Here is a 12,256-nt window from a genome sequence, read left to right as displayed (position 1 = left end):
TGCGTGAAAAGTTCTACGTGTATGAAAGTGCCAGTGTGCCCAGTAACTTGCCGAATTCTGAAGTTTCTTTTTTCGAAAAGAAATTCTGAAGTTTCTGTTGCAGGGACATTGAGCATCGCATCACTGACCTGCATCTTCTTGTGAGATTGCCCAATCCATTCAGATGCTGCCGCTGAGACTCTGGCGTGAGAACTCACCCAAATTGAAATGGATTGTAGCTGAATTTGAATTTGAATGGATTCTGACCGAGCTTTAAAGTGTAAACACATCGATCCATTCGTACGGGGGAAATAGGAACCGCATCACCGCACACGCCATCCCGACAGGTGGGTCCCGCGCGTCAGTGACACACTAGCTGGAGAAAACTAACTCCTCCAAGTCCCCCACCCAGTCGACGCGTCGTCTCCTTCCTCCTCCGCCTCGCCGCAAAAACCCTAGCCACCGCTCCCTCCGCCTCCACTGTTCTCTCTCCGAAGGCTAGGGGGATTTGGTGCCGCGCCGCGGGCTCGAGGCGATGGCGGGCGGCGGGAGGAAGGAGAAGGGGGAGGCGCTGGGCCGCGCGCTGATCCGGCAGCGGAACAAGGCGGCGGCGGCCGCCAAGGAGCGCGGCGAGGCGCTCGCCTTCGCGCGCCGCCGCGCCATGCCGCTCGAGTCCGTCATCGACGTCAGCGACATCGACGCCGTGCTGCAGCGGGCCGCGGAGGCCGACCAGCTCGCCGAGGCCGCGTCCGTCTCCTCCGACTCCGACCTCGTCATCGACCTGTGAGTGCCCGCCCCGTCTCCTCCGCGTCCGAGGGGGGAAATGAAACCCGCATTTCGTTCCGTTGGTGTTGCGAGATTCGCGTCCCCGCCTGCTGTGGGTTCTGATGGATCGGGTTGGTTGGGCGCAGGGACGCGGCGGGGGAGACGGACGAGGAGAGGCGGCGGCTGCGGAAGGAGCAGGAGGCCCTGCACGCCAGCAGCCTCAGGGTTCCCCGGCGGTGAGAACTTTCGATTATTGATGCTGTTGCTGTTACATGTGTTTGGTTTTAGGATTGTTCCCTTTCTGATTGTGTCTCGTTTGTGCGTGATTGCAGTCCACCCTGGCATAATCAGATGACCGTAGAGGAGCTTGATGCGAATGAGAGGCGGGCGTTCCTGGTGTGGCGCAGGAATCTTGCGAGGTTGGTTCTGAGTTGTACTATTACTCTATTACTCTACTCTGTCGATTATGCTTAGACCTGTTTAGTGGGATGGAAAGATTTTTTCTTGTAAGGTTGCATATTCAGGGACTGCACTATGACTACAGATTTTTTTCCCTTATCGACAAGTGCTCAAAGATAAGGGAGCCTATGAACTTTATGATGCACCTTCACTTGTTATTGCTTAAACTACTAGATTAGTTTTTTTGACCATTTCTGCTACACATGTAGTTCATGATAACCTAAATATGCGGCTTAAAGGCAGACAGTTTGTTAATTGTAGAAATTTACCTTGAGTTATTAATGCGGCTTTGGGCATCATTTATCCAATTAAATGCTTTGAGTAGGTAGTTGATGAGAGCAATCTTCTCTGCAGATTGGAAGAGAATGACAAGCTTGTCCTGACACCCTTTGAGAAGAATATTGACATCTGGAGACAGCTCTGGAGAGTGCTTGAACGCAGTGATTTGGTGAGTTACCCTCCTTAATGGCCAGGTGTGGTTGATCGCTTTTACTAATCTTTATTTCTCTCTGAGTGCTCGTACTGGACCATTTGTTAAACTACTCAAGGAAAGTAACACATAGATGTAGGTGCCCCTTGCAAACTGTAGTCTGTATGTTGACGCTGATTTTTGTTCTGCTTTGTTATTTTATATGATTTACTTGGATTGCCCTGCTGTGCTTACCTCCATCATGTTCACGCTATTTCGATTGAAGAGTAATGCTCTCTGATGTGTTTTTCTCTATGCAAATTACTGACAGTTTTCTTTTCTGCCATGAAGCTGGTTATGGTGGTTGATGCTCGAGATCCCTTATTCTACCGTTGCCCTGACCTTGAGGTATTGCTTAACGTGGTTTTCGTTTAAATTTTTAGCTACCGATGGAATAGCTTGTAAGCCAATCAAAATGGTGGTAGGTTATCCCTGCTTGAAGTCTGTTCAATTTTGCACATTGCGCGCAATTGCACAGTATTAGTAATATTTCTCCAAAAGTCCCGTCCATGGGTTTTTCATAGTTTTCTGTCATCATCAGTATTGTTAGCCATGTTTTGGCAATGGCTACCCAACTGGATGGCTATGATTTTCCCTGTATTTCTGACGGAAGTAAGCCATTTTTTCCCCTTCTTTTTGGTCATGAGAAAAATAAGTGAAATTAACCCTTCGCAGCAAATGAGTAGGCAGTAGCTGTCTTGAGTCTTGACGCTTTTTTCCCTGTTCTACATTAGAACAATACTTGCGATGACTTCTGTTCTCTACTAGAAATGTAAATTGTGTATTTCTGGAACATTGTTGTGCTTTCTTGAAAGAAACTCACACTGTGTCAATGTTTCACACCTTATGTTTTTCGTTGGTGGTTGTGTTACCTCACTTTTGACATGTAACATGGCTTTCTCTGTACTAGGCATACGCAAAGGAAATTGATGAGCACAAGAGAACAATGCTTCTCGTTAACAAGGCTGATCTATTGCCGTTAAATATCAGGTTCGTATCTTCTCCACGTGATTCGATTGTATGCTACCTTTATTGCCTTAGAACTGACATCATTTGCACTATTGTTCAATGCAGGAAGAGATGGGCTGAATATTTTAAGGCACATGATATTCTCTTTGTTTTCTGGTCAGCTAAAGCCGCTACTGCCACACTTGAAGGCAAAAAGTTAAGTGGATATTCTGAAGAAGAATCTGCTTCACTTGATTTGGATACCAAGATATATGGCAGGGATGAACTCTTGATGAGGCTACAAACTGAAGCAGAATCTATTGTAGCACAAAGGAGGACCTCAACTGCTGAAGAGGATCATGATGTCAGTTCTTCAGATTCTGCTTCGTCAGTGGCTAAGCATGTAGTTGTTGGGTTTGTTGGTTATCCAAATGTTGGAAAGAGTTCCACTATAAATGCTTTGGTTGGTGAGAAGAGGACTGGTGTTACTCACACACCTGGCAAGACTAAACATTTCCAGACACTGATAATCTCTGAAGAGCTCACTCTGTGTGATTGCCCTGGTCTGGTCTTCCCTTCTTTCTCAAGCTCAAGGCATGAGATGGTGGCATGTGGTGTCTTGCCGATTGACAGGATGACAAAGCACCGGGAAGCTATTCAGGTGGTGGCAGATCGTGTCCCGAGAGATATCCTTGAGCAGATTTACAAAATCACCTTGCCGAAGCCGAAGCCTTATGAATCGCAGTCTCGGCCACCAACTGCTGCTGAGCTGTTGCGGGCCTACTGTGCATCAAGGGGGCATGTCAGTCATGCTGGGCTGCCTGATGAGACCAGAGCTGCTAGACAGATACTGAAAGATTACATTGATGGTAAAATCCCGCACTTTGAACTCCCTCCTGGTGTAACAGATGTCGATAAAGAACGTGAAGTAATCGCCAGATCAGAAGGTCCAACTACTTCATCAGCAGCTAATGAATCAGATGCTGATGATTTGGATGAGGAGGATGAGGACACGGTTAACCCAGCAGAACCAGACATGAAAGATGTCCTGGATGACCTGGAATCTTTCGACTTGGCAAATGAAGGATCCAAGACCGCCGCAAAGAAGAAGAAAGAGGTGTCCCACAAGCACCACAAGAAGCCCCAGCGGAAAAAGGATCGGTCCTGGAGGGTCGGCAATGATGGTGGCGATGGGACAGCAGTTGTAAGGGTGTTCCAGAAGCCTGCTGTTAACTTGTCCGCTGTCGGTGCAAGTGGCAGGGTCTAGTACCTCAACCTTCTTCTTTGCACAATGACACATGAGGGGCACTGAGCCTCCTGCCGATGTTCTCACGGTGGAAGGGACAAGCAGAATGTTGTGGTTTTGCATGACAGCTTGCAAAACCTTACACCACGCTGCTAGTCGTTACCAGAAAAAACTCGTGTTGTCCTTTGCGTTTGCGGCCTTCCATATGCTGTGAGTTGTAGCGCCATAGATACATACGGTTGCGTGTATTGTTTGGTTTTCCATGCCCCCCATAGCTATACATACTATTGAGATGGTTGGTACTTGCTATGGTTGGACTCGGTTCCAAACCCTTATCTTTGATGTATTGATCGACATTCTTCGTAATATAAATGTCAGAAAAAAAAAACAACTGGAGAGCATGCAACTGCTAGAAGCTCTATATCCAACAATCAGTGTGTAAGAATGTGCAACTCTGCTGTGCTTATAATATTTACGTCACAGGCCAAACCGTAACGGATCGTGACTCGCGTACCGTATGTTTCGTAGATCAGTAGGACTGTTACGTGCTTTCTAATACTCGGATAGATATTGGCCCAGCGAAAGCGATTGGCGCGATCACGGGATGATGGCGAAGAAGACGAGGTTGTCGCCGGCGCCGCCGTGCCGCCAAGATCTCCCCGACGGGATCATCGAGGACATCTTCGCGCGCATGCCTGCCAAGTCGGTGCTCCGGTGCCGCAGCCTTTTCCCGACCCTGGGCCGCCGCCTTCTCCTCGGACGCCTTCGTCGACAGGCACCTCGACCTCGCCAACCGCCACCGCCGGGAGGTTCTTCCTAGGCTCTGCCTCCTGCCGGGCTCCGCCGCCGCGTCCACGGTGTACGCGTGGTCGCCGGAGCTCGGGACGAAGGGCGACTTCACGCCGCTCATGCACGTCCCGCGCAACACGCGCAACGGCCACCTCGCCGCCGAAACCCGCCCGTGCCGCGGCGTCATCCTCCTGCGATCCGTCGCCTCCAGGCGCTACTACCTCTGCAACCCGTCCGTCGGGCAGATCGCCGCGCTCCCCGACGGCCGCATGGCGGGCCCCCCGTTCCCGTTCTTCGACTACGCGAGCTACGGCCTCGGCTACGACGCGCGCGCCAGGGCCCACAAGGTGGTGCGCCTCCTGTACCACGACGGCTGGCCCGCCGGCTGCGACGTGGGCGCCGCCGGTGCCGGGCACTGGAGGCCGGCGGCGAGCGGGGCGCTCCCACCGGAACGCGTCCGGATGAACCGGACGGGCGTGTTCGCCCACGGCCACGTGCACTGGATCACCATGGAATACGGCCGCGAAGGCGGCCAGGCCATCGTCTCCTTCTCCGTGGCGGCGGAGGAGTTCGGGTACGTCAGGCTGACGGAGCTCGCCGGATGCTTGTGCCTCCTCTCGTCCCCCAATTTTCCAGAGACTCCCAAAAAATACATCAGCATCTGGCTACTGACCGGCTATGCCGCCGGATCGTGGGAGAAGCACTGGCACATCGACCTGACCAAGCTGCCGCCGGCGCCGGAGGTGGGCGACGACTTCATGTTCAAGGGCGTCGAGCCGCTAGCCCTCGTCGACGGCGGCCGGAGAGTCCTGTTCATGTCCGACGAGTACCAGGTGGCAACGTACTCCCTCGCCACCGGGACCCTCGAGGAGGTCGTGCCAGTCTTGTACGCCCACGAGGTTCGAGGAGCGGCGCCTCTCCTGCTCCTCGCGCCGTACGAAGAGAGCCTCGTGCCCGTCGGGCCGCCGTTCGAGGACGCCCTCGCCTCGCCGCCGGCCGCGCGCGCTCTGTCCGAGGTGCTGCTCCGGCTGCCGGCGCGCGAGCTCAGGCGCCTCAAGATCGTGTGCCGGAGCTGGCGCGCCATGATCGAGAGCGATCGCTTCGTGGCCGCGCACGCCAGGGCGGCGGCGGCGGCGACAAGGACCAGTCCCGCCTCCGTCATATTAGTCGTGCTCCGGCAGTGGCCTCGCCGGAGCCGGCTGCCAAGCGCTGCCGCCGTCCATGAGCAGGGTGGTGTGCCGCAAGCCATGCCACGGCCTCATCCTCGTGGTGAGCCACCCCTTCAGCTGCACGACGGCGCCGGCGTACCACACCTTGTGCGACCCGGCGACGCGAGAGATGAGGAGCCTCCACTTGCCCGGCCAATACTACGGAAGCCCCGGCCTAGGGTACGACCCGTGGAGGGAATAGCACGTCGTGGTGTGCCTCCGCTACACGCGGTGGTGCTTCGTCTCCGGCGAGTACGCCATGGAGTGCGCGGTGTGGCCGCTGAGAGATCTGCACCCGAGAACGCTCGCGTCTCCGCCGCCGATCCCTGCGGCGGTCGACGTGCCGCCGGTGCACGTCGGCGGCAAGATGTATTGGCCGGGAATGACGTGGCTGATCGGTAACGCCGCCGCTGTCTTGGCCCTGGACATATCCACCGAGACCTTCGAGGTCGTGCCGGCGCCGCCCGTCCTGCTAGATGCCGACGGCGGCGACAGGATGGTCCTCGCCGAGCTCCACGGGGAGCTGTGCGCCGCGCACACGTCTAGGAGCACGGGAACGGTGACCGTATGGAGCAAGGCGGTGGAGGGGTGGAGGAGAGAGCACGTCATGGAGCTGGGGCAATGGCCGGAGTTCTTGCCGCGGAAGACGGAGTTGGTGGTGCCCATGGCCGTCGATCCCGTAGATGGCCGGATTTTGCTGGACACGGGAAAGGCACTGGGGTACTATGACACGCGGAGCCGGAGTTTGGAGACGGTGTACTCGCTCAAGTCGCAGCAGATTGGTGATGGCGACCACGGTGATGACGTGTTCTTCGTCGCGACCGTGGGCGAGGACAGCTGCTTGTTCCGTCCCTACGATCGGATGGACAGGCTTTGGTAATCGCTGAGTTATGAACTTAATATTGACCGCATAGACGAGGAGGATGCTCTTATTTGTTACTTCCTTCATTTCAAGATGTAAGGGCATCTCGAAAAGTACCTAAAAAATAGAGTTAGTTTTGGAGCCTTGCCAAAAAATTATTTGGAGTAAAGAGCACCGGAGCCATCCTTGGTGTACGCGTCTTCCTGCTTGGCACCTTCCTTTGCTTCCATTTCCATGCATGCAAGCAATGCAAGTTTTGGCCGTCAATCTGTCGAGATAGGCCTAGTGTCCCGCCGGCCAGAGCACGCCGCGCCGACCGGCCACTGGAAGGCGCAGGCTTTCGTAGGTGATTAAACAGCTTGGAAGTCGCGGCCGTCGCCAACAAACATCAAGAGTAAGACGCGTACAATCTATTATCGCCATGGAAATAGAAATGGAAGATAGAAAGAAAGAGAGTCCCTGGCCCAATCCTCTGGTAATCCAGGGCAGATAGCTACCCTAACAAACCAATAATCTCCACTGCTTTCAATCTGAACACGTGTAGCATGTTTACAGGACCCAAGAATATCAAAGTGGTAGGGATTGTAATAGCAGTTATATCTGCTGTACTTGTATTGACGGGTATCACGCTGGCATACTTCTGTTTCATGAAGAAAAAACCATGTAAGTTTCATTAACATGGCAATACAGGTCAATACTTTATGTTGTTATTTGCAAAGATAAAAATGTTCCTCTGGACATAATAATGCATGGATAAATCATTCATTCCTTTATCTGGAGAATATAGTGCCAGACAGAGAACACTGTGAACTCGAGATTGAGGCGGAGGAACGACTTGTGACCCAAGGTCAGCATGAGATGCGCATCTTACTCGCTGTTTTACATCGTGAGGGTACATCAACCTACACTTGGATCGTGAGGGTAATTTGCAATTGGTCTTATCAAAAAAGATTTTGTGACCTACAGGAATGGGTGATCAGACAACTGAACTTGAAGCCTTGGAGCCTATACTTAGAAAGAGAGGAGGCGAGTAATTTAAACATGCTGTTACACAAAAGACGACAAATAAACAACACAAAACAGTAGATCAATCACAGAGGACATGAGAATTTAACGTGGAAAACCCTTCCAAAGCGGAAGGGAAAAACCATGGGCGCCAGCCAGCAAATTTTCACTATATCGAGTGTGCGGTTACATAACGCCGAACGGCGGCTTACAAGAGGTATATATATGGAGTAACCCACCTGTGCCAGGGCGGGAGGGGGGGGGGGGCTCTGCCCCCCGCACCCCCGGCGTCCCCGGGTGCAAGCGTGCATCATAATGGATGACTGAATTTGGATTACAACTCAACACAAGCCAACCTTAAAGCTGATCACACGAAATTTCTCGGAAAAGTATAAAATTGTCCATGGTGGATTCAGCGAGGTTTACAAGGTAAATTAAATTTTTTTTTGTTCATTCCTTAAGAATATCTTTACAGAAAATCTTCACTTGATCTAGCATGTATATATTACCATGCTAACAAGATAAGTTAAACAGGGCATCCTACGAAATGGCAGTGTTGCACTGAAGAGGCTTTTTAGTAGCCATACAATTGAAGAAAAGTTTTTTGAGCAAGAGGTTAAAAGCACGATGATGGTTAAGCACCAAAATAAAGTATGTTGTAGGTTATTATTCAGATACACAAGGACATGCAGTGGCGGATCTAGGGGGGGGTTAGCTCTAACCACCCCCCCAAGAGCAACTAATCACACTTAAAATATTGTAGCAAAAGCCTTAAATCACTATTAAATCTTCATGCAAATTAACAACTCCATTGATTGAGCCCCCCTTGTCCCCCATCCTGCCTCCACTGAGGACATGCAACCACAATATATGGAAACTTTATTATGGCAGAGAAACGAGAAAGACTACTCTGTTTTGAGTATACTAGGTTCATGCCCGTGCGTTGCTATGGGAGCAAAGAATATCCAGCACAAAAAATAGAGTATGAAGGATATATTAAAAATACGCTATTTTGAGCATTGCAATGGGGATCAAATAAACATGTAAGTAGACATCAGGAAATAAACATGTAAGTAAACATGTAAGTAGCATTGCAAAAACTAACACTTCTTCCACCTCCCCGGCGGAGCTGGTCGCCAAGCGCCGCCGCCGTCCACGAGCAGGGTGGTGTGCCGCAAGCCATGCCACTGCCTCGTCCTCGTGGTGAGCCACCCCTTCAGCTGCACGACGGCGCCGGCGTACCACACATCCACACCTTGCGCAACCCGATGACACGCGAGAGACGAGGAGCCTCCACTTGTCCGGCCAAGCCTACGGGAGCCCCGGCCTAGGGTACGACCCGTGGAGGGAGGAGCACGTCGTGGTGTGCCTGCGCCACACGCGGTGGTGCTTCGTCTCCGGCGAGTATTCCATGGAGTGCGCGGTGTGGCCGCTGAGGGATCTGCACCCGAGAATGCTCGCATCTCCGCCGCCGATCCCTGCGGCGGTAGACGTGCCGCCGGTGCACATCGGCGAGAAAGATGTACTGGCCGGGAGAGACGCGCGCGGCTCGGTACCGCCACTGCTATCTTGGCGTTCGATATCTGGACCGAGACCTTCGAGGTCGTGCCGGCAAGATGGAACATTTGTTTCTCAATAATTCCCAAGTCTAATTTTGCCCATACTATTAAGAGATGTGTCTTGGTTCTAGCCAAGCACGGACTGCTGACTGCTGAGATATCGGTCAAGCCCCATTCTTGTGCCTCCTCCATGGCTTCGATCCTCCAAATATTCTGCCTTCTTTCAATCCCCACCCTTGTCAAAGCTCAAACTCCATATAAATTGTGCATATAAATTGAAATGGAAGATAGAAAGGAAGACAATCCCTGCATGCCCGGTCGGCCGGGGCTTTTAATCTATCTTCTATCATCTCTGGTACGACTGCACCAGGGGCGAAGCCAGCATGGGGCAGGGGAGCTCAAGCCCCCTACCCCGGGAACTCCCACTACATGACACAGGCGGTTTGCCGTGTGCTCAAAGCACGGCAAAGGGCGAATTACTCATGGCAAACCTTTTACCGTGTGCTGCACACAGCAAACGATTCACGACAACCAACGGCCGATGGCCAATCAGGCGGGCGTGTTTGCCCACGGCCACGTGCACTGGATCACCATGGGGCACCCCCGCGAAGGTGGCCAAGCCATCGTCTCCTTATCCGCATCGGCGAAGGAGTTCGGGTACGTCGCGCCGCCGCCACTACCAAAAACAGCTAGTATGCCGTGTTCCCTCCATTTGCCATGTGCAACTTTACGAGCACACGACAAACAACTTGCGCGGACATCGACGCCTTCAAGCTGCCGGAGCTCGCCGGAGCTTGTGCCTCATCTCGTCCCCCACTTTTTCGGAGTCCCGCAACAAATACATCAGCATCTGGCTACTGACCACGACCGGCTATGCCGCCGGATCGTGGGAGAAGCACTGGCACATCGACCTGACCAAGCCGGAGGTGGGCGATGACTTCATGTTCAAGGGCGTCGAGCCGCTAGCTCTCTTTGATGGCGGCCGGAGAATCATCTTCATGTCTGACGAGTACTAGGTGGCATCGTACTCACTCGCCGCCGGGACCCTTGAGGAGGTCGTGCCGGTCTTGTACCCCCGAGAGGAGGAGCGCGCCTGCCGCTCCTCGCGCCGTACGAGGAGAGCCTCGTGCCCATCGGGCCGCCGTTAGAGGACGCCCTCGCCTCGCCGCTGGCCGCGTGCGCCCTATCCGGGGCCCTGCGACGGCTGCTGGCACGTGAGCTCGGGAGCGTCAAGCTCGTGTGCCAGAGCTGGCGCGCCATGATCGAGAGTGATCGTTTCGTGGCTGCGCACAACGCGCGCGCCAAGGCGGCGGCGGCCAGTCCTTTGTCCTCCATCATAGTCCACCACCGCTACAGCGGCGCTGGACGTCGTCGTCTCGCTGGACTCGTGCTCCAGTGACCTCCCGGCGGAGCAGGTTGACAAGTGTAACATCCCGTAATTTTTACAGAATGTTATAATTCCCAAAAATGTGAGTTTTCAAAAACTTTTTGTGTGAACGTGAAAATAGTTAGGATAATATAAGTTTGCCTTCTAAATTCCCTCTAAATTCCTAGTAAATTAAAAACAATTTAACATAAGGACCCTAATGCTAGCGTGGTTCATTTGGAGTTATTTGAATCTTTTTGGATCTACCTTGTTTAAAATTGTTTGTTGGAATTTATACAAATTGTTTTTGAGCTTGTTTGAAAATGTGTGGATTTCAAGTTTGAATTGAGCCATTCAAACTTTGAAATCAAATGCTAATATCTAACTCTAAACCCCTAACCCCTAACAGGCCCTAACCCACCTAACCTTCCCTCCTACCCAAGACCTCAGCCCCGGCCTGCACGGCCCGAACCGTTGCCTTTGGCCCGCTACCGCCCCGACCTAGCCCTAAACCCTAGCACGCCCCTATAAAAGCCCCCAATCGGCCGCCGCAAACCCTAGCCTCGGGGGAATTTTCCCCTTCCCAGCCACCGCCGCCAAGAAGAAGGAAAGCATAGGAGGAAGGAGAGAAGGAGGAAGGAAGGAAGGAGAACCCGACGCCGCCAGAGCTCTTCACCACGCCGGCGCCCCCGATCGATGACATCGACGTTGCCGCGCTCCCTGCACAGCCCTGACTCGCCACGGCCGCGCCTCGACTCTGCTTCGCCCCTTTCTTCTCCGAGCCGCGCCGGTAGGTTCCTTCGCCACCGATCCCTCCGTTGCCCTCCTTGTTGTCTTTGTGTGGAGCGCCGTAGACGCCGTAGGATCCTCGACCCGTTCTCTCGTGCAGGAGCTCGACGTGACCGCCGCCATGACCCGTAGCCCCTCCGCCTTCCTAGCACCGCCGTGCCGCAGCCCCAGCTTCCTGGGCGCTTGCGCGCACGCGCATGAACCACAGACGGCCGAGCTCGAGGGCAACACCCTGGCACGCTCGAGCCTCGCTACCGCAGACCGCAACTCGCAGTCATCTCTTCCCCTTTGCGCCGCCGTGCTTGTGCACGAGAGCGCCGCTGTCCGTTGGCCGTGCCTGGCCCTCGCCCGCACGCGCGCACACTGCGCTACACCCTCGCGCACGCGATCCACGCCTCGCGGCCACAGCCAACGCGCACACCACCCTGTGTCCGCCTCGCGGTGCTCTGCTCCGCCGCCGGCGCGTCGTGGCCACGCCACGGCCGCGTCGAGCGCAAACCCAGCCACCTGGAACACACCCGCGCGCACGCCGCCAACCGCGCGCGCGTCCTCTGCACCGGCCCATGGCTGTGCCTGGCTCGCACGCACGCACATGTCGTTGCTGCCCTGCCTTGATCGAGATCTCCTTGCCACCCAGGCCGCGCCGCCGCTGCCTTTTGGCGCCGAACCGAGTTGCCCCCGCGCGCACGCCTCTCGCCGTGTCGCCCTTGGCTCCGCTCCGCCCTAGCCTTGAGCCGCCGCCTTGACCCTGACCTGAACTCGCCTCACCTTGCCACCGCTCGGGGCCGTTGAACAGCCGCTGTACCTCGTTT

At 54.1% G+C, this 12,256-nt stretch overlaps 1 protein-coding gene across 1 annotated transcript; it reads left to right on the top strand.

Moving 5' to 3' along the window:
* The first annotated feature begins 391 nt into the window (after positions 1 to 391).
* LOC120700163 (GTPase LSG1-2-like) lies at positions 392 to 4,254 on the top strand. Its single transcript, XM_039984368.1, has 7 exons — positions 392 to 762; positions 891 to 980; positions 1,077 to 1,163; positions 1,558 to 1,651; positions 1,964 to 2,020; positions 2,583 to 2,662; positions 2,747 to 4,254. Exons 1-7 carry the CDS (start codon positions 515 to 517, stop codon positions 3,885 to 3,887), a joined length of 1,797 nt encoding a protein of 598 aa, XP_039840302.1. The 5' UTR covers positions 392 to 514; the 3' UTR covers positions 3,888 to 4,254.
* The last annotated feature ends 8,002 nt before the right edge of the window (positions 4,255 to 12,256 follow it).

Source organism: Panicum virgatum, chromosome 3K (genome assembly GCF_016808335.1).
Source record: "Panicum virgatum strain AP13 chromosome 3K, P.virgatum_v5, whole genome shotgun sequence".
In the NCBI taxonomy this organism is placed as follows: domain Eukaryota; kingdom Viridiplantae; phylum Streptophyta; class Magnoliopsida; order Poales; family Poaceae; genus Panicum; species Panicum virgatum.
Note: the sequence above shows the minus strand (reverse complement) of the source record. Positions and strands in the feature narration are given on the sequence as shown.

What these genes read in the sequence shown, in the direction of transcription:
- LOC120700163 (XM_039984368.1), top strand. Translation starts at nt 515, where the DNA reads ATGGCGGGCGGCGGGAGGAAGGAGAAGGGGGAGGCGCTGGGCCGCGCG. An exon ending in AGCCTCAGGGTTCCCCGGCG is followed by an intron (nt 981 to 1,076) that starts GTGAGAACTTTC and finishes GCGTGATTGCAG; the next exon opens with TCCACCCTGGCATAATCAGA. An exon ending in TGGCGCAGGAATCTTGCGAG is followed by an intron (nt 1,164 to 1,557) that starts GTTGGTTCTGAG and finishes TCTTCTCTGCAG; the next exon opens with ATTGGAAGAGAATGACAAGC.